Source organism: Schistocerca americana, chromosome 3, assembly GCF_021461395.2.
Source record: "Schistocerca americana isolate TAMUIC-IGC-003095 chromosome 3, iqSchAmer2.1, whole genome shotgun sequence".
Classification (NCBI taxonomy): Eukaryota; Metazoa; Arthropoda; class Insecta; order Orthoptera; family Acrididae; genus Schistocerca; species Schistocerca americana.
The window spans coordinates 659,582,035-659,604,675 of NC_060121.1; the positions used below are offsets into that span (position 1 = coordinate 659,582,035).

At 40.3% G+C, this 22,641-nt stretch overlaps 1 protein-coding gene across 2 annotated transcripts in view; it reads right to left on the reverse strand.

The window, feature by feature from the left end:
• Positions 1 to 2,100: 2,100 nt before the first annotated feature.
• LOC124605776 (putative aminopeptidase W07G4.4) overlaps positions 2,101 to 22,641 on the reverse strand; it is a 99,322-nt gene continuing 78,781 nt past the window's right edge. For both annotated transcript variants that reach the window (XM_047137661.1, XM_047137662.1), the window contains exons 11-12: positions 2,869 to 2,981; positions 2,101 to 2,425 (exon numbers count right to left, since the gene is read on the reverse strand). In XM_047137661.1, coding sequence (XP_046993617.1) covers positions 2,288 to 2,425; positions 2,869 to 2,981 — 251 coding nt within the window. In that variant the 3' untranslated portion in view covers positions 2,101 to 2,287. The remainder of the gene's footprint in view (positions 2,426 to 2,868; positions 2,982 to 22,641) is intronic.

Below are 22,641 nucleotides of genomic sequence, written 5' to 3' on the forward strand. Positions count from 1 at the left end.
ATACAATTGAAATCTCACCCACTTCTCCCTCTGAAATTAGGAAAATAATAAACTTGCTTAAAAGCAAAAACTCACATGGAATTGATGGCATTTCCAGCAAAATACTAAAAGCTTGTTCTCAACAGATAAGTAAGATTCTAAGCCACCTGTGTAATAGCTCTCTGGAACAGGGCATTTTCCCTGATAGACTGAAATATGCTATTGTTATACCTTTGCATAAAAAGGGGGATCGATCTGATGTCAACAATTACCGTCCCTTCTAACAGCTTTATCCAAAATTTTTGAGAAATAATGTATTCAAGAGTAGCTTCACATATCTGTAAAAATGAAGTACTAACAAAATGTCAGTTTGGTTTCCAGAAAGGTTTTTCAACAGAAAATGCCGTATATCTTCAACCAATCAAATTTTGAATGATCTGAATAACCGAACACCACCAATTGGGATTTTTTGTGATCTCTCAAAGGCTTTTGATTGTGTAAATCATGAAGTTCTGCTAGACAAGATCAAGTATTGTGGCATGAGTGGGACAGTGCACAAATGGTTTAATTCGTACCTAACTGGAAGAGCGCAGAAAGTTGAAATAAGCAGTTCTCATAATATGCAAAGATCAGCACATTCCTCAAACTGGGGAACTATCAAGAATGGGGTTCCACAAGGGACAGTCTTGGGTCCTTTGTTGTTCTTATTATATATTAATGACTTGCCATTCTATATTCATGAAGAGGCAAAGTTAGTTCTCTTTGCTGATGATACAAGTATAGTAATCACACCTGAGAAACAAGAATTAACTGATGAAATTGTCAATACTGTCTTTCAGAAAATTACTAAGTGGTTCCTTGTAAACGGACTCTCACTGAATTTTGATAAGACACAGTACATACAGTTCCGTACAGTGAATGGTATGACGCCATTAATAAATATAGACCTTAATCAGAAGCATATAGCTAAGGTAGAATATTCCAAATTTTTAGGTATGTCCATTGATGAGAGATTAAATTGGAAGAAACACATTGATGATCTGCTGAAACGTTTGAGTTCAGCTACTTATGCAATAAGGGTCATTGCAAATTTTGGTGATAAACATCTTAGTAAATTAGCTTACTACGCCTATTTTCACTCATTGCTTTCATATGGCATCATATTTTGGGGTAATTCATCACTGAGGAATAAAGTAGTTATTGCACAAAAGCGTGTAATCAGAATAATAGCTGGAGTCCACCCAAGATCATCCTGCAGACATTTATTTAAGGATCTAGGGATATTCACAGTAGCTTCTCAGTATATATACTCTCTTATGAAATTTGTTATTAACAACCAAACCCAATTCAAAAGTAATAGCAGTGTGCATAACTACAATACTAGGAGAAAGGACGATCTTCACTATTCAAGATTAAATCTAACTTTGGCACAGAAAGGGGTGAATTATACTGGCACTAAAGCCTTTGGTCACTTACCAAATAGTATCAAAAGTCTGACAGATAACCAACAAGTATTTAAGAAGAAATTAAAAGAATTTCTGAATGACAACTCCTTCTACTCCATAGAGGAATTTTTATATATAAATTAAGGGAAAAAAAAATAAAATAAAATAAATAAATAATATTAAAAAAATAAAAAATAAAAATAAAAAATAAAGAAAAACAAAAAACACAAAAAAAATAAAGTTGTTATATTAAGTATGTTGTTAAATCAACCTAATTATGTCATGTATTGGAAAATTCGACTCGTTCCACATCATTACGAAATATTGTATTCATGATCCATGGAACTAGTATTAATCTAATCTAATCTCTAATCTAAAAGAAAAGTAGCACAATCTGCCGCACATTTTAATGGAGTCCTAGATAAAACACAAAACTTCAGATGGAGAGCTGGACAAGGGGCATAAGATAATTTGAGCCATATTGTTATTACAATTATGAGAACTTACTACACTGAAATGTAGTAAACATTTCTAATTTTGTTGAATGTGTAATGATAGGTTAGAAAACTTAAAAATGTGTACACAATACAGAAAACTGTATCACATACAGGCTTACAACCTTAATGTGAATGTGTCTTCATTGTGATAGGAAACTAGAGCTTGTTGTGTAGAATACGACAGCTGTATTTATTTATTTATTTATATCCTTTTTATTCAGAAATAGCCCAGTAAATTGGCATAACAACAACATAAGTACATTTTGTATATAAAACAACAAGTAAAAGAGTAAGTACAGTTCTTCGATATATTATTAAGCACCCGACCGTTATATACTGAGATCATGAGATATAAAGACAGTATCTTTAGTTAACATGAGGAAGAAGAAAATATGTAGAGAATCCAACTACTGGACATCCTGTCGGTTCATTTGGCAGTGAACCAGAAGAACCTGCAATGTCGACATGGGTGTACTTCATTGGCTTGTCAGACCCAATTCCATTCTGTAAAAGAAGCAACACACACTGAGTGCAATGCAAATTAAAGAAATACTACGGTACTACAGCTGTGTTATTGCTAGCATCACATTTTTATAAAGTAGTACCGTAAAAATAGTTTTTAAATTATTTACAAAATGTTTGTCAATTCTGTCAGAATCCATTATTCTGATCATAGTCACCTATTTTAATCATACTTCACCGAATCTGTAGTATTAATGTCTTTAGTATTAGTGTCAACATATCATATTCACAAATAAGTGTTCAAAGTGTTGCACAAGCTTTTACAGCATAGTCACTACAGTTAATTTAGCAGAAATTAAGAACATGTCATTATAAAAGCACAGAAAAAGTTTTTCATGTCTTTCTGCTTGGAACAGCAATAGTCACATCTGACTCAACACAGATGAAAATCAAAATTTTACAGATTAAATTGCTGAAGCACTCACTTTATCAAGCCCTGACACTCTCAGAAGAAAGGCTGCTGGAAACTGATGCCCCCTTGGAGTCCGTGATGAGGGTTCATTGTTGCTCTGGAGCACATCAGCCACTTCAGCTTTATCTATATATATATATATCAAAAATAAAAAAATAAAAATGGTGTCCGTCCTTGGCATCAAGAGGAGCTGGTACTTCTATCAGCTAGCATTTTAAATATGTACGGTTAGTAGTAGTAAGTATGAAACAAGCACACACTAGCAAAAGTTTAGGGTTCTAACAAATATACATTTTTTGTTGGCTGTCCTGTAACATGAATAACTGAATAGACTCAAGCAAAACTCAAAGTTCCATAACTGATTAGTCCAAGCGTTACTTTCATCCTTGAGATATTCTTGCACAATTCAAATAGACTGATAGTGTCTGCAAAAGCCACATATATATAAACTCGAGATCCCGCTCAGCCAGCCGAGATCCCGCTCAGCCAGCCGAGATCCCGCTCAGCCAGCCGAGATCCCGCTCAGCCAGCCGAGATCCCGCTCAGCCAGCCGAGATCCCGCTCAGCCAGCCGAGATCCCGCTCAGCCAGCCGAGATCCCGCTCAGCCAGCCGAGATCCCGCTCAGCCAGCCGAGATCCCGCTCAGCCAGCCGAGATCCCGCTCAGCCAGCCGAGATCCCGCTCAGCCAGCCGAGATCCCGCTCAGCCAGCCGAGATCCCGCTCAGCCAGCCGAGATCCCGCTCAGCCAGCCGAGATCCCGCTCAGCCAGCCGAGATCCCGCTCAGCCAGCCGAGATCCCGCTCAGCCAGCCGAGATCCCGCTCAGCCAGCCGAGATCCCGCTCAGCCAGCCGAGATCCCGCTCAGCCAGCCGAGATCCCGCTCAGCCAGTCGAGATCCCGCTCAGCCAGTCGAGATCCCGCTCAGCCAGTCGAGATCCCGCTCAGCCAGTCGAGATCCCGCTCAGCCAGTCGAGATCCCGCTCAGCCAGTCAAGTCCCGCTCAGCCAGTCAAGTCCCGCTCAGCCAGTCAAGTCCCGCTAAGCCAGTCAAGTCCTGTTAAGTCAGTCAAGTTGAAATTATCATGCCTGTTAAATTTAGTGAATATTATGTTAAAGGTTTCATTTCACTTACATATTTGTGGTAAAATGTATGCCTAATATTATCATTTGCTTATTCCTCTGTTTTAATTTATATGGAGAAGAGAATGGTGAAAAAATGGAAATAAAAAGACGCGATAACTTCTTTATACACACATTGAAAAAAGTTTTGCATCACCCCGGTTCTCAGAAGCCCTTAAGATAGACATTGATCGTAGATATCGTATCACAGACACAGTACCTTTGACTGTTCAGAGATGTCACTAAACCCACCCAAAGATGTAAATAACCATGCATGAGCAGCACCTATTAGACGGAGGGGGACAGCCGATCAATTCCAGTCATTCCACCAGGAAAGAGGTACACGGCTTGTGTTGTCTGTAGTTCAACCATGCCTAAGATGGTCAATAGCGCAGTTCGATCGCGTCCGCATTGTTTCTTTGTGCCAGGATGGGCTCTCAACAAGGGAAGTGTCCAAGTGTCTCAGAATGAACCAAAGCAATGTTGTTCGGACATGGAAGATATATATATATATATATATATATAATGGAAGGAAACATTCCACGTGGGAAAAATTATATATAAAAAAGAAAGATGAGGTGACTTACCGAACAAAAGCGCTGGCAGGTCGATAGACACACAAACAAACACACACAAACACAAACATACACACAAAATTCAAGCTTTCGCAACAAACTGTTGCCTCATCAGGAAAGAGGGAAGGAGAGGGGAAGACGAAAGGAAGTGGGTTTTAAGGGAGAGGGTAAGGAGTCATTCCAATCCCGGGAGCGGAAAGACTTACCTTAGGGGGAAAAAAGGACAGGTAGACACTCGCACACACGCACATATCCATCCACACATACAGACACAAGCAGACATATTGTGTGTATGTTTGTGTGTCTATCGACCTGCCAGCGCTTTTGTTCGGTAAGTCACCTCATCTTTCTTTTTATATATATATATATATATATATATATATATATATTTTTGGACCACCACCTCTGAAGATCTCGCAGTATGGTGGTACAACATGCAATGTGTGGTTTTCATGAGCAATAAAAAGGGCAGAAATGAAGTATATATATATATATATATATATATATATATATATATATATATATGAACTGTCAATGACATGCCTCGTTCAGGCTGCCGAAGGTCTATTACTGCAGTGGACGACCACTACCTATGGATTATGGCTTGGAAGAACCCTGACAGCAACGCCACCATGTTGAATAATGCTTTTTGTGCAGCCACAGGATGTCATGTTATGACTCAAACTGTGCGCAACAGGCTGCATGATGCGCAACTTCACTCCCGACATCCATGGCGAGGTCCATCTTTGCAACCACGACACCATGCTGCGCGGTATAGTTGGGCCCAACAACATGCCGAATGGACCGCTCAGGACTGGCATCACATTCTCTTCACCGATGGGTGTCGCATATGCCTTCAACCAGACAATCGTAGGAGACGAGTTTGGAGGCAACCCAGTCAGGCTGAACGCCTTAAACACACTGTCCAGCGAGTGCAGCAAGGTGGAGGTTCCCTGATGTTTTGGGGTGGCATTATGTGGGGCCGACATACACTGCTGGTGGTCATGGAAGGTGCTGTAAAGGCTGTACGATACGTGAATGCCATCTTCCACCTTTAGTGCAACCATATCAGCAGCACAACGGCAAGGCACCGTCTTCATGGACAACAATTCGTACCCCCATCATGCACATCTTGTGAATGACTTCCTTCAGGATAACGACATTGCTCAACCAGAGTGGTCAGCATGTTCTCCAGACATGAACCCTATTGAACACACCTGGGATATATTGAAAAGGGCTGTTTATGGATGACATGACACACCAACCACTGTGAGAAATCTATGCCGAATCGCCGTTGAGGAATGGGACAATCTGGACCAACAGTGCCTTGATGAACTTGTGGATAGTATGCCATGGGGAATACAGGCATGCATCAATGCTAGAGGACGTGCTACTGGGTATTAGAGATACTGGTGTGTACAGCAATTTGGACCACCACCTCTGAAGATCTCGCAGTATGGTGGAACAACATGCAATGTGTGGTTTTCATGAGCAATAAAAAGGGCAGAAATGAAGTTTATGTTGTTCTCTATTCCAATTTTCTGTACAGGTTAACTCTCGGAACCGAGGTGATGCAGAACTTTTTTTGATGTGTGTACTTTAAAGTAGGGCTTCACTGAAAAGGTGCTTTGCGAGCAGGCAGTGAGTGCAGGCCAGTGAACAGTGAGTAATGTATCCCTCTACCGTCACAGGGAATAAGGGCAGAAATCGATCCTAAGGGAAATGCTTGGAGAAATGCTAAGACTGTAACGTTCAGCTGTGTGCCTGTGATATCTACATCTTGTAGAGCCCTAGAGAATATGCAACAAACTCTTTACACAGATTTTGCAAGTTAACTCTGAATGTAGTCTGCATAACCTGTGTGTGATGCATGACTGTCATGTTTGATGAACATGAAATTGTTCTGCCTGAAGTAAATGTTAAATGTTAAGCCACAACTACCAAGTACTGTATTCTTTTATTAAATAACCATGCATTACAGGCCACAAATACATTGCTAAAAGTAGTGCAATTTTGTAGCTCATCTGAATGGTGCATTCACTTTATTTTTCTTCCCCTTCTTCTTCCTCCTCTTAGAGAGCTTCCTTTAAACATTTGTTTACATTTTCCATTTCCATATTCTTTGACACAGTAAGATGTGTAGTGTGTTTGTAAACTGAGCTTCCTGGAAGAATTCAGCATCTTAGAATATGCTAAACATTATGTGAACACATCTTTTGGTGTAAAAGATAATGTATCTCACACAGTGGATTGAAGAACTAAGACATTGTTGATGTTACATGATGCCAACTTGCCATGTTGATATTCGATGGCACTGCTGTCAAAACTGAACCACCTCTACTTTGCAGTTGTTGCTAATCCTTTATTGTCAAGACAACATGATGCATGTTCATTTCCTTCACTCCCCACCATGCCGCAACTGCTCTAATTGTGATCAAGAGGGTGAGCTGGTGCAACTACTCACACTAAAAAACAGCGATTCATTAAGCCCTGTTTTACAGGATCACTTAATGAGTATTTTACAGTAAACAGAAAGATCAATTAAGAAACAGAAAATTAGTTTTCAGAGACAAAGGTATATTTGCCAATCCAAAATTTAGAATCACATAGTGATGTTGCTGGGAGGGTTAAGGACAACTGGACAATCAAAAATTAATTATTCCACAAAACTAGAAGAGAAAGAGTGACATGCATTTTCCTTCTTTCTCTCCACAACATTCACCATGGTAACCTCACTTTGTACTCTTCCTCTATGTCGCAATACACACAGACTATACAGATACTTTTACTAGACAATCGAAATCTGCCCTCTTAGTGTTAATTTGCTTTGTCACACAGCCGGATTTTTCCCGCTGCTCAAATGTATGTGTTCCAAATCTCTGAGTACCTCACCTGTGCTTGTGAGTAGTTCATACATATTCCCTACACAGTGAACTTTGATTTTCCTCTGAAGTTGAAATTTTTCTTCCTAGAAGTTACAACGTTTCCCTTTACAGCCACTCTGATTCATGGTAGCAATTCTGACTTATCCTATTTGATGCTCACTTTGTTTGTTGCTAATTAATTACATCATCATTTGCATTTCTGTGTTTCCTTCTGTCATTAAATCATTGAATTGTAACATTTACTTGATGATGATGATAGTTGGTTTGTGAGGCACTCAACTGCGTGTTTATCAGTGCCTGTACAAATTCCCAATATTTTCACTGTCCAGTTTTGCCACTTTCTCAAATGATGAGGAACTGATAAGAACAACACAAACGCCCAGTCCTCAGGCAGAGAAAATCCCCGACGCAGCTGGGTACTTAACCCGGGATCCCATGATCCAGAAGCAGCAATGTTAGCCACTAGACTCACAAGCTGTAGATTCACAGTTTCGCTGTTTTACCTGTGCCTTCTTACAGCTTACATTTCAGTACGCACACTCCCTGATTTAATAAAAGTGTATGCCGTGTTTTGGATACATATAACTTTTAGAAATCAGAAAATTTAAAATTCAAGACAAAATTTATCAGAATACTACTCTATATTATAACCTAACTGGAGCCATACTTATTTTGATTGATTTCCTATTTATTTATTTCACTAGATTATAATTTGAATCTGTACTTGCAGCTTGCTACTTTTTTCTGTCTTACAAAGGGAAGCCACAACATTCGGATCATGGATTTGCTTCAAACTGCAAGAGAAGTTTTACACATCAGTAATGTACCGGTGTGTTGTGGCCCTGAGCTTGGGATAGTGGTGGCCGTGGTTAGCATTGAAGCTCCATAATCGGTGGATTGATGGATGGAATCCTGCTCACGAAGTAGTTTCATATCAGCGCACGCTCCACAGTAGAGTGAAAATTTCATTCTAGATATATATTGTCATAATATACAAGTATAAATACAGAAACGTATGAAATCAAAGCAGCCAGTCACAGCACAGAACTTGTGATATCATGGAAACATTACCATTTTGTCTCTCAAACCCACATATGCACCAGATTAAACACACACAAAACATTAAACATCTCAAGTTTAGAGCTGAAAAAATAAAAAAAAAATTAAGCTTGCAACCAAATTAACACACACTGCATTAAAGATTTCTCTTAAACGTGTACAGCTTGTTTTGAATAGTGTCAAATGTGACTTGGACAGATAAATGTCCTACCTGCATATCTTATCTTTCCATTAGTTTTTGTTGTTATTTAGCGGCTGGGTATGAAATGGAAAGGAGACACAGTATGTAAAGTTTTGGATACTGTGTGATGTGGGCTTCCTCACTGAAATCTTGATTTGTCTGCTCTAGGGTAGTTCTGATGAGTAAATGTTGCAGCCTTCCCCAATTTGGAAACCACGAAGTGTGCCAGCCTTGAGGGGTACTATTATTTGCCCACACTGTGGTTGGAACAACTTATCAGTGCCATATTCTGTTCCTGTGTACCTGTGGCTTCACCCTCTCAGGTGTGATTTGTTGTGCCAATTTGTGAAAAAATGCGACATCAGTGGGAAAGGATTGTTACCATCCATATTTAAGCCCTCCATTTAGTATGCTAAATAACAATTGCTTCTTATCACTTATTAATGCACATTTTGCTTACCTTACTTTGTTTGTTTACTGATGAAATCAGTTCATCTCCCCTTCTGTGCTTTAAATGGTCTATGATCAAGTCATCAAAAAATCTTACAGAATTGACAAAACTGGAAATGAAAAACTGTCTACAACACCACCTAACAAAAATTAAGCATTGATTAATGTTACATCAAAGCATAATAGAAATATCCTGAGGCAAAGGTTTGATAGCAAAGTTTCAGCCACTCCATTTTTTCCTCTTGATGTAAGCAGCAGACTGCGAAAATAGTGTTCAAGTTGGTAGGATACCCTTAGGCTCTACCAGTTAAGCCTTCAGGAGGCCCATGACAGCTGCACTTTGTACAAGCCACATACCGCCAACCTCCTACTGGCATTCTAGGGCACAGTTTTAAGACTAGCTACTGCCTGTATAAGAAGCATCAGCCAGTGTCAACAGTTCCAAAAATACTGACTGCCTTCCAAAAACACTGACTGCCATTATTTGTTTGAGAAATAAAGGTATACCTCGTTATGCACAGAATCATTATCTGCATTTTCATACACACACTGTTTTAGTTTTAAGTCCAGGTCTGCTATTTACTGATAGTACACGGAAGCAGTAATGCATTCACACATCATCTACTGTGTTTGTCGAAATGTGGATCATCAGTTCAGGTCAGCAGAGCTGCGAAGTTGCACTTGACAGGTTATGTGTTTAAAGAATATAGGGTAAAAGGAAAGAAAGCGTGCCTATCGAGGAAAAGATAAGAGTACAAAGATCATATTCATTAGAAATAAAGTTAGAAGTTTTGGGCTGCTACAGGAAAGGTGAGCATATTGTTGACATTTAGCGTGCTTTGGGGCTTTGGGACTTTGTGAATCCATTGTGGGAACTATTCGTGACAATGGGGAATCAGTTTGCTGTTAACTCTTCAAATGACTTAAGTGTGCCTAGAGTGACCAAACCTCACTCAGGGACAATGGAAATAATGGAGAAAATGTTAAACCACTGTACTGAGCACCATTACCAACAGTATATGCCTCGCCCTGGAGCTGCTATTCAATCTAAAACCAAGCGCTTGTATGCAGATGTAACAAACCTTTCTCACTCACATCAAGTTGATTTGAACACTTCAAACATCATTTTGGATTTGACAACAATAAAATTACAATAGAGGCAGCTATGGTAGATTAAGTTAGAGCCGAAGACTTTAAAAGGAGGTTTAAAGAAACTGCAACAGAAAAATGCTGTACTGTGATGCAGGTTCTCAACCCTGATGAAACGGGTTTATATGGAAAAGAATGCCTAGCCACACATTCATTTCTACTGATAAAAAAACAGCACTTGGATTCAAGGCTGCCAAGGACCAATGCACCCTTTTTTTTGGAGGAAATGTTGCAAAGGATTGGAAATTAAAACATCTCCTGATCTATTGCTGTCAAAATCCTAGGGCAATAAAGGGCTGTGAAAAAAGCAGGCTGGAAATTCATTGAAGATGGAGTAAAAATGTTGGATGACTTCTGCTATTGTCAGTGACTATTTTTTTAACGAACTGAATAGAGAATGACAGGTCTACTGTGAGAAAGGAAAATTCCATTTCAAAATTCTTCTCCTCTTTGTTAATGTCTCCAGCCAGCTACATTTCATTACTGATTCAAATCAAAACACTGCCACCTGTTTCTGCCCTCAAACACTATATCTATCCTGCAATCCATGGACCAGGGAGTTATTTCTACATTCAAGGCATACTATCTAAATGAAACTTTTTCAAATTTTACAGAAGAAAGGGATTTGAGTGACGTACTTACCACCAAGTTTTTCTGGCAACATGTTAATATTAAGATGGTAACTGATGCTATTACAGGTGTATGGACTGGTACCACTCCAAACTGTGTGGATGGGTTATGGAAGAAACTTTAGCCCAATGCTGTGTCAGTGCTGGAAGATGAAGTGATATCACCATTGCAGCGGGAGAAATTGCGGACGTGGCACAGCAGATTGGATTTCCTTATGTCTATGAAGAGAATGGCTGTGACCTCTGACACTTTGATTCTGAAGATATGAACAATGAAGAATTGTGTGTACAGAAATCCATTATGAAAACTGATTTGACTATAGAACCATCAGACTCTTCTGATGTAGATGATACAGAGGATATTTAGCTTGTAGATGTACTTAATAACAATGATTTTAGTATATTACTGCGTGTTTCAGTATTAAAGTTTTAAGTGTATTAATTTTGCATTATCATGTGTTTCAGAAAGATGTAATGGTTATCTCTGGTAAAAGTACTAAGAAACACTGCTATGATCTCAGCCCACATTTTTCATTTAAAAAGACTCAGTTTACATGAAGCCCCCCCCCCCCCCATGGAGCACCATGGAGCATGCCATTGGTGGGGAGGCTTGTGTGCCTCAACGATACAGATAGCCGTATCGTAGGTACAACCACAACGGAGGGGTACCTGTTGAGAGGCCAGACAAACGTGTGGTTTCTGAAGAGGGGCAGCAGCCTTTTCAGTAGTTGCAGGGGCAACAGTCTGGATGATGGACTGATCTGGCCCTGTAACACTAACCAAAACGACCTTGTTGTTGTGGTACTGCGAACGGCTGAAAGCAAGGGGGAAACTACAGCCGTAATTTTTCCCGAGGGCATGCAGCTTTACTGTATGATTAAATGATGATGGCGTCCTCTTGAGTAAAATATTCTGGAGGTAAAATAGTCCCCCGTTTGGATCTCCGGGCGAGGACTACTCAAGAGAACATCGTTATTAGGGGGAAAGAAAACTGGCGTTCTACGGATCGGAGCGTGGAATGTCAGATCCCTTAATCGGGCAGGTAGGTTAGAAAATTTAAAAAGGGAAATGGATAGGTTAAAGTTAGATATAGTGAGAATTAGTGAAGTTTGGTGGCAGGAGGAACAAGACTTTTGGTCAGGTGAATACAGGGTTATAAATACAAAATCAAATAGGGGTAATGCAGGAGTAGGTTTAATAATGAATAAAAAATAGGAGTGCGGGTAAGCTACTACAAACAGCATCGTGAACGCATTATTGTGGCCAAGATAGACACGAAGCCCACGCCTACTACAGTAGTACAAGTTTATATGCCAACTAGCTCTGCCGATGATGAAGAAGTTGATGAAATGTATGATGAGATAAAAGAAATTATTCAGGTAGTGAAGGGAGACGAAAATTTAATAGTCATGGGTGACTGGAATTTGATAGTAGGAAAAGGGAGAGAAGGAAACGTAGTAGGTAAATATGGATTGGGGGTAAGAAATGAAAGAGGAAGCCACCTGGTAGAATTTTGCACAGAGCACAACTTAATCATAGCTAACACTTAGTTCAAGAATCATGAAACAAGGTTGTATACATGGAAGAAGCCTGGAGATACTGACAGATTTCAGATAGATTATATAATGGTAAGAAGGAGATTTAGGAAGCAGATTTTAAATTGTAGGACACTTCCAGGGGCAGATGTCGACTCTGACCACAATCTATTGGTTATGAACTGTAGATTAAAACTGAAGAAACTGCAAAAAGGTGGGAATTTAAGGAGATGGGACCTCGATTAACTGACTAAACCTCAGGTTGTACAGAGTTTCAGGGAGAGCATAAGGGAACAATTGTCAGGAATGGGGGAAAGAAATACAGTAGAAGAATGGGTAGCTCTGAGGGATGAAGTAGTGAAAGCAGCAGAGGATCAAGTAGGTAAAAAGACAAGGGCTAGTAGTAATCCTTGGGTAACAGAAAAGATACTGAATTTAACTGATGAAAGGAGAAAACACAAAAATGCAGGAAGTGAAGCAGGCTACAAGGAATACAAATGTCTCAAAAATGAGATCGACAGGAAGTGCAAAATGGCTAAGCAGGGGTGGCTACATGACAAATGTAAGGATGTAGAGGTTTATCTCACTAGGGGGTAAGATAGATACTGCCTACAGGAAAATTAAAGAGACCTTTGGAGAAAAGAGAACCACTTGCATGAATATCAAGTGCTCAGATGGAAACCCAGTTCTAAGCAAAGAAGGGAAAGCAGAAAGGTGGAAGGAGTATATAGAGGCTCTATATAGGGGTGATGTTCTTGAGGACAATATTATGGAAATGGAAGAGGAGGTAGATGAAGATGAAATGGGAGACATGATACTGTGTGAAGAGTTTGACAAAGCATTGAAAGACCTAGTCGAAACAAGGCCCCAGGATTAGACAACATTCTGTTAGAACTACTGATAGCCTTGGGAGAGCAAGTCCTGACAAAACTCTACCATCTGGTGAGCAAGATGTATGAGACAGGCTAAATACCCTCAGGCTTCAGGAAGAATATAATAATTCCAATCCCAAAGAAAGCAGGTGTTGACAGATGTGAAAATTACCGAACTATCAGCTTAATAAGTCACGGCTGCAAAATACTAACGCAAATTCTTTACAGACGAATGGAAAAACTGGTAGAAGCCAACCTCGGGGGCAATCAGTTTGGATTCCGTACAAATGTTGGAACACATGAGGCAATACTGACCCTACGACTTGTTGTTGTTGTGGTCTTCAGTGCTGAGAATGGTTTGATGCAGCTCTCCATGCTACTCTATCCTGTGCAAGCTTCTTCATCTCCCAGTACCTACTGCAGGCTACATCCTTCTGAATCTGCTTAGTGTATTCATCTCTTGGTCTCCCTCTATGATTTTTACCCTCCACGATGCCCTCCAGTACTAAATTGGTGATCCCTTGAGGCCTCAGAACATGTCCTACCAATCTGTCCCTTCTTCTAGTCAAGTTGGGCCACAAACTCCTCTTCTCCCCAATTCTATTCAATACCTCCTCATTAATTATGTGATCTACCCATCTAATCTTCAGCATTCTTCTGTAGCACCACATTTTGTAAGCTTCTATTCTCTTCTTGTCTAAACTATTTATCGTCCATGTTTCACTCCCATACATGGCTACACTCCACACAAATACTTTCAGAAATGACTTCCTGACACTTAAATCTATACTCTATGTTAACAAATTTGTCTTCTTCAGAAACACTTTCCTTGCCATTGCCAGTCTACATTTTATATCCTCTCTACTTCGACCATCATCAGTTATTTTGCTCCCCAAATAGCAAAACTCCTTTACTACTTTAAGTCTCTCATTTCCCAATCCGCTTCCCTCAGCATCACCCGACTTAATTCGACTACATTCCATTATCCTCATTTTGCTTTTGTTGATGTTCATCTTAAACCCTCCTTTCAACACACTGTCCATTCCGTTCAACTGCTCTTCCAAGTCCTTTGCCGTTTCTGACAGAATTACAATGTCATCGGTGAACATCGAAGTTGTTATTTCTTCTCCATGGATTTTAATGCCTACTCCGAACTTTTCTTTTGTTTCCTTTACTGCTTGCTCAATATACAGATTGAATAGCATCGGGGAGAGGCTACAACCCTGTCTCACTCCCTTCCCAACCACCGCTACCCTTTTGTGTCCCTCGACTCTTATAACTGTGATCTGCTTTCTGTAAAAACAGTAAATAGCCTTTCGATCTCTGTATTTTACCCCTGCCACCTTCAGAATTTGAAAGAGCGTATTCCAGTCAACACTGTCAAAAGCTTTCTCTAAGTCTACAAATGCTAGAAACGTAGGTTTGCCTTTCCTTAATCTTTCTTCTAAGATAAGTCGTAGGGTCAGTATTGCCTCACATGTTCCAACATTTCTACAGAATCCGAACTGATCTACCCCAAGGTCAGCTTCTACCAGTTATTCCATTTGTCTGTAAATAATTCGTGTTAGTATTTTGCTGCTGTGACTTATTAAACTGATAGTTCGGTAATTTTCACATATGTCAACACCTGCTTTCTTTGGGATCGGAATTATATTCTTCTTGAAGTCTGAGGGTATTTCGCCTGTCTCATACATCTTGCTCACCAGATGGTAGAGTTTTGTCAGGACTGGCTCTCCCTAGGCCGTCAGTAGTTCCAATGGAATGTTGTCTACTCCCGGGGCCTTGTTTTGACTCAGGTCTTTCAGTGCTCTGTCAAACTCTTCACGCAGTATTATATCTCTCATTTTTGAGACATTTGTATTCCTTTTTGCCTGCTTCATTTTCTGCATTTTTGTATTTTCTGCTTTCATCAATTAAATTCAGTATCTCTTCTGTTACCCAAGGATCTACTAGCCCTCGTCTTTTTACCTACTTGATCCTCTGCTGCCTTTACTGTTTCATCCCTCAAAGCTACCCATTCTTCTTCTACTGTATTTCTTTATCCCATTCCTGTCAATTGTTCCCTTATGGTCTCTCTCTCTGAAACTCTCTACAACCTCTGGTTCTTTCAGTTTATCCAGGTCCCCTCTCTTTAAATTCCCACCTTTTTGCAGTTTCTTTAGTTTTAATCTACAGTTCATAACCAATAGATGTGGCCAGAGTCCACATCTGCCCCTGGAAATGTCTTACAATTTAAAACCTGGTTCCTAAATCTCTGTCTTACCATTATATAATCTATCTGAAACCTTCTAGTATCTCCAGGGTTCTTCCATGTATACAACCTTCTTTCATGATTCTTGAACCAAGTGTTAGCTATGATTAAGTTATGCTCTGTGCAAAATTCTACCAGGCAGCTTTCTCTTACATTTCTAGGCCTAATCCATATTCTCCTACTGTTTCCTTCTCTTTCTTTTCCTACCACCGAATTCCAGTCACCCGTGAGTATTAAATTTATGTCTCCCTTCACTACCTGAATAATTTCTTTTATCTCATCATACATTTCACCAACTTCTTCATCATCTGCAGAGCTAGTTGGCATATAAACTTGTACTACTGTAGTAGGCACTGGCTTTGTGTCTATCTTGGCCACAATAATGCATTCACTATGCTGTTTGTAGTAGCTTACCCTCACTCCTATTTTTTTATTCATTATTAAATCTACTCCTGCATTACCCCTATTTGATTTTGTATTTATAACCCTGTAATCACCTGACCAAAAGTCTTGTTCCTCCTGCCACCGAAATTCACTAATTCCCACTATATCTAACTTTAACCTATCCATTTCCCTTTTTAAATTTTCTAACCTACCTGCCCGATTAAGGGATCTGACATTCCACGCTCCGATCCGTAGAACGCCAGTTTTCTTTCTCCTGATAACGACGTCCTCTTGAGTAGTCCCCGCCCGGAGATCCGAATGGGGGACTATTTTACCTCTGGAATATTTTACCCAATAGGACGCCATCATCATTTAATCATACAGTAAAGTTGCATGTCCTCGGGAAAAATTACGGCTGTAGTTTCCCCTTGCTTTCAGCCGTTCGCAGTACCAGCACAGCAAAGCCGTTTTGGTTAATGTCACAAGACCAGATCAGTCAATCATCGAGACTGTTGCCCCTGCAACTACTGAAAAGGCTGCTGCCCCTCTTCCGGAACCACACGTTTGTCTGGCCTCTCAACAGATACCCCTCCGTTGTGGTTGCACCTACGGTACGGCCATCTGTATCGCTGAGGCACGCAAGCCTCCCCACCAACGGCAAGGTCCATGGTTCATGGACCTACGACTTATCTTAGAAGAAAGATTAAGGAAAGGCAAACCTATGTTTCTAGGATTTGTAGACTTAGAGAAAGCTTTTGACAAGGTTGACTGGAATACTCTTCCTTCAAATTATGAAGGTGGCAGGGGTCAAATACAGGGAGCGAAAGACTATTTACAATTTGTACAAGAACCAGGTGGCAGTTATAAGAATCATGGGGCATGAAAGGGAAGCAGTGGTTGGGAAGAGAGTGAGACAGGGTTGTAACCTATCCTCGATGTTATTCAATATGTATTTTGAGCAAGCAGTAAAGGAAACAAAAGAAAAATTCAGAGTAGGAATTAAAATCCATGGAGAAGAAATAACAACTTTGAGGTTCACCGATGACATTGTAATTCTGTCAGAGACAGCAAAGGACCTGGAAGAGCAGTTGAATGGAATGGACAGTGTATTGAAAGGCAGATATAAGATGAACATCAACAAAAGCAAAACGAGGATAATGGAATGTAGTCTAATTAAATCAGGTGATGCTAAGAGAAGTAGGCTAGGAAATGAGACACTTAAAGTAGTAGATGAGTTTTGCTATTTGGGGAGCAAAATAACTGATCATGGTCAGAGTAGGGATGATATAAAATGTAGACTGGCAATGGCAAGGAAAGCTTTCCTGAAGAAGACAAATTTGTTAACAATGAGTATAGATTTAAGTGTCAGGAAGTCATTTCTGAAAGTATTTGTATGGAGTGTGGCCATGTATGGAAGTGAAACATGGACGATAAATAGTTTAGACAAGAAGAGAATAGAAGCTTACAAAATGTGGTGCTACAGAAGAATGCTGAAGATTAGATGGGTAGATCACATAACTAATGAGGAGTTATTGAATAGGATTGGGGAGAAGAGGAGATTGTGGCACAACTTGACTAGAAGAAGGGATCGGTTGGTAGGACATGTTCTGAGGCATCAAGGGATCACCAATTTAGTACTGGAGGGAAGCGTGGAGGGTAAAAATCATAGAGGGAGACCAAGAGATGAATACACTAAGCAGATTCAAAAGGATGTAGGCTGCAGTATGTACTGGGAGATGAAGAAGCTTGCACAGGATAGAGCAGCACGGAGAGCTGCATCAAACCATTCTCAGGACTGAAGACCACAACAACAACAACAACAACAACAATACATGAACTCAGTAGTGTGGTGATTGTGTGGAATGTAACTATCATGTAAAACATGATTCACCTCTATTCAAAATGTGTCTTGATAATTCAAATTATGTAATATATTATTAAGAAATTTATTTTAATATATATTTTGGGATGACTTCGCCTCTTAGCCTTTAAATATGAGGTGTGCCTGCCCTCAGGGACATGGTAGCAAGGGATAGAAAGAAATCTAGGTACACTCACTGAGTGTTCCTGGGAAGGAATCTGCGAAGGAAACAGACTACCACATAGTAGGTTTAAAACAAAGCAGGGCACAACAGATGTAGATATGATGAATGAAACTAATTTGGCTGTCAGCAGGGTATGCATAAAACCTTCAAGAGATTTATATAATGATCTTTCTCGAAAACCCAAAGAAATTATGGTCATTTCAAGGGCCATTAGTGGCTTTAAAATTCGTGTCCAGACACTCACTGATGCGACAGAACTGACATGAAGCAGCAAAGTACAAGAAATGCTGGACACCTTTTCCAAATATTCCTTTGCAAATGAACGTCCAGGGGTATAGACCCAATTTAATTTATGCTCCACTCTAAGGTGAGAGGAGTAGATATTGGTGCTAGTGGCATTGAAGTGGCTGAAATCACTAAAATTGGACACAGTTCCAGGGAACAATGGAATGCCTATCAGATTATACACTGAATTTTCAGCTGAGTAGCTCCTCTTTTAATGATGGTGTACTGAAGATCCTCACACAAAGAGCTGTTCCCACTAATTGGAAGAAAGCATCTATCTACAAAAGGGTTAGCAGGAAGTTATTCACAAAACTACCATCAAAAATTCTTGAAATCCATTTGTCGCAGAATCTTAGAATATATTCTGAGTTGGTTCGAGTAGCACTGACAATGTCAAACCCAGCTTGAACTTTTCTCACATGGCATCCTGCAAAGCCGTGGATCAAGCAAACAGGTAGATACAGTATTTCGTAATTTCCAAAAAGCATTCGACTCGGTATCAGACTACACTTATTTTCGGATGTACGATAATGTGGGGTATCAAGTGAAATATACGACTAGATTGAGGATTTCTTAGTAGGGAGGGTGCAGCATATTATCTTGGAGGAAGATTTAATCAAGAGATGTATACAAAACTTCAGGTGTGCCCCAGGGAAGTGTGTTGGGAGACTTCCTATTCATGTCTTATATTAATGGCCATGCACACAATATTATTAATAAACTGAGATTTATTGTAGATGATACAATTACCTATAATGAAATACTGACTGAAAAAATTTGCACAAATATTCAATCAAATCCTACACACACACACACACACACACACACACACACACACACACACACAGAGAGAGAGAGAGAGAGAGAGAGAGAGAGAGAGACACGTCTGGTGGCAAACTTAACACACATACGCGACTGCAGTCTCGGGCAACTTTAGCCACACTTCGACTCAGCATCTCCGCAATTTGGTGAGTGGTAACTTTCCTTTTCACAAAACTGTTACATTCCATCCTGGATTTTCCATTGTTGGAGTCACAATTATAGGTACTTCAAGATGCAGATGTTCAGTGGGAGATTGCTTACAAATCACTTGTGTGACCCATCCTAAATATTGCTCAAGTGTGTAGGACATGTACCAAACAGGGCTAACAAGGGTACTGGAAGCATACAAAGAAGGGCAGCATGAATAGTCACAGGTTTGTTGGAGCCTGGAAGAGTATTACTGACATGCTAAGAAAACTGAACTGGCTAATGGTTGAAGATAGATGAGAACAATCCCATGAAAGCCTAAATATGAGGTTTCAAGAACCAATTTTAAGCAGTTGCAAGTATTTCTACTACAAATTTGGGTGGTATGCAGAGAAAGCAGCTACTCGGGTAGCAAAATAAAAGCATAAACAATGTGAAGCTCACATGTATCATGACTCTCACCCACCATGAAGTTCCAAGTGATTAAAAAATAAAATAAAATAAAATAAAATAAAAGAGCAGTTGACTCCCTTATGAAAGTATGTTAAAAGAACAGACCCACAACATTACAGATGAACACCTTAACATCCAATCGCTGCAAAATTACTGAGCACATTATAAGTTTGAATATAATAAATTTCCTTGAGAGGGATAAGTTTCTACCTGCAAATCGACATTGATTTGGAAATTGTCACTCATGGGAAACTCAACTTGTCCTTTCCTGTTAACCATGAATGATGGACAACACGCAGATTCCATACTCCTAGATTTCCACAAACTGTTTGGCACAGTGTCACACTGCAAGCTTAATGAAAATACAAGCATAGGGAATAGGTTTCCAGACCTATGAATGGCTCAAAGACTTTTTAAGCAATAGAATGTTGCCCTTGATGGTGAATTCACAAGGAACAAATACAGTGTCAGAAGTGCCAGAAGGGAGTGTGATAGCACTGCTCTTGTTTTCTATAAAAATAAAATATTTGAGAGACTGTTACTATCTGTAACTGTTTGATGTTGATGCTGTAGGGCATGAGGAAGTTTTGTCACTAGGTGAATGTAGAAGGATAAGGACGATGCGGGTAGAATATCCATTTGGTGGGAAGAATCTTAGCTCACTTTATGTGTGGGTAAAATGGAAGTAATGCAAAGTAGGAAAATAATCCTGTAATTTTCAAATGCAGTGTTAGTGGTGTGATGCTTAATATATTCACATCAATTAACTATCCTGGTGTAATGTTGCAAAGAGAGATGAAATGAAATGAGCACATATGGACAGTTTTAAGAAAGGTGAATGGTCAATTTTGGATTATTAGGAGAATTCTTGGAAAGTGTGGCTTGTCTATATAGGATACTGCATATAGAACACTAGTGCAACTCAGTCTTGAGTAATGCTCCTGTGTTTGGGGCCCCCATCAGATTGCATTAAAACATATCGAAACAATTAGGAGGCATGCTGCTGGATTAGTTACCAGTAGGTTCAATCAAAATGTGAGTATTATGTAAATGCTCTATGAACTCAAGTGGCAACATCTGGAGGGAAGACGACATTCATTTCGCAGAACACTATTTAGAATGATCCTACTACCATCAACATACATCTCATGTAAGAACAACGAAGACAAGATAAAACAGATCTTTTAAGGAAGAATATAGACAGTCATTTTTCCCTCGCTTCATTTGTGAGAGGAACAAGAAAGAGAATGATAAGCAATGGCACGAGGTGCCTGTGAAATACATACAGGGTGTTTAGAACTGATGGTCAATATTCTGGGATATGACACAAATATCATTCAAAATTAAAAAGTCAAGTAAATATGAGATTTAAAAAGCATACCTTAAGTGCTATAAGCAGTGGCAGTGAAAGAAGAGTACAGGTGGAGGACAGTACAATGCTCTTTGTGGAAGCATACAAGGACAAGGTGGTGAGAGGGTGGTGCAGCTAGGTGCAATTGGGAGGCTAGATGCCAGGGTGTGTGTGTGTGTGTGTGTGTGTGTGTGTGTGTGTGTGTGTGTGAGAGAGAGAGAGAGAGAGAGAGAGAGAGAGAGAGAGAGAGAGAGAGAGAGAGAGAGAGGGGGGTGGGGTGGGGGGGGGGGGGAGAGCAGAATAGGAGAGATAAAGACTATGGGTGCACTAGTGAACTGGAAGGCTATGGAGTGGGAACAGGAAAGGGAAAGGGAATAGGTGGGTGAACGACTATGATTAATGAAGACAGGCCAGGAATATTATGGGAATGTAGGATATATTCCAGGGAGAGTTCCCATCAGCACAATTCAGAAAAGATGGTGTCGGTAAAAGGATCCAGATGGCACAGGCTGTGAAACAGTCATTAAAATGTAGAATGTTGTGTTGGGCAGGCTGCTAAGCAGCTAGGTTGTCCAGTTGTTTCTTGGCCACAGTTTGTAGATGGCCATTCATGCGGACAGACAGCTTATTGGTGGTCATGCTCACATAGAACAAAGCACAGTAGTTGCAGCTTAGCTTGCAAATCACATGACTGGTTTCACAGGTAGCCCTGCCTTTGATGGGATAGGTTATGCTTGTGACCAAGGGGTGTGAGCCATGAGGAGGGGGTTTGGAGCAAAATTCATGTAGGTTGAGCGGGTGGCAGAATATGGGCTGTCCTACCTGCTATTCTCCCCACCCCTCCCACAGTGGCATTCCACCGTCCATAGAACCTACACGATATCCTCTTCCATCCCTACACAACCCCTGCTCTGAACCCCTTGTCTCATGGCTCATATCTCTGAATAGACCTAGATGCAAGACCTGTCCCATACATCTTCCAACAACCACCTACTCCAGTGCGGTCACAAATCTCACCTATCCCATCAACGGCAGGGCTACATGTGCAACCAGTGATGTGATCTATAAGCTAAGCTGCAACCACTGTGCTTCATTCTACGTGGGCATGAAAACCAACAAACTGTCTTTCCACCTACAAACTATGGCCAAGAAACACCTGGAACAACGAGTTGCTGAGCAAGCTGCCCAATACAACATTCTTCGTCTTAATGACTGCTTCACAGCCTGTGCCATCTAGGTCCCTATTACCAACACCAGTTTTTCTTAATTGCACAGGTGGGAATCTTGTGTTCCCATAGCCCTCCTTGCCTCAACCTTCATTACTCATTGTTCTTCACCCACCCATTCCCTTCCCTGTTCCCACTCCACAGCCCTCTATTCCACAAGTGCACCAACAGTCTTTTTACTGCCCTCCTTTTGCACCTCCCGCAGTCTAACCTCTCGATTGCACCTGGCTGTCCTCCCCTCTCTCCACCTGGTCCCTGTATGCTCCCACAAAGAGCACTTTACCATCTTCCACAGGTACTTTGTTCTCCCTCCATCTCCCTGCCCCAGCTACCCCCACCACCCAAATTGCTTCTCCCATCATGTGCAG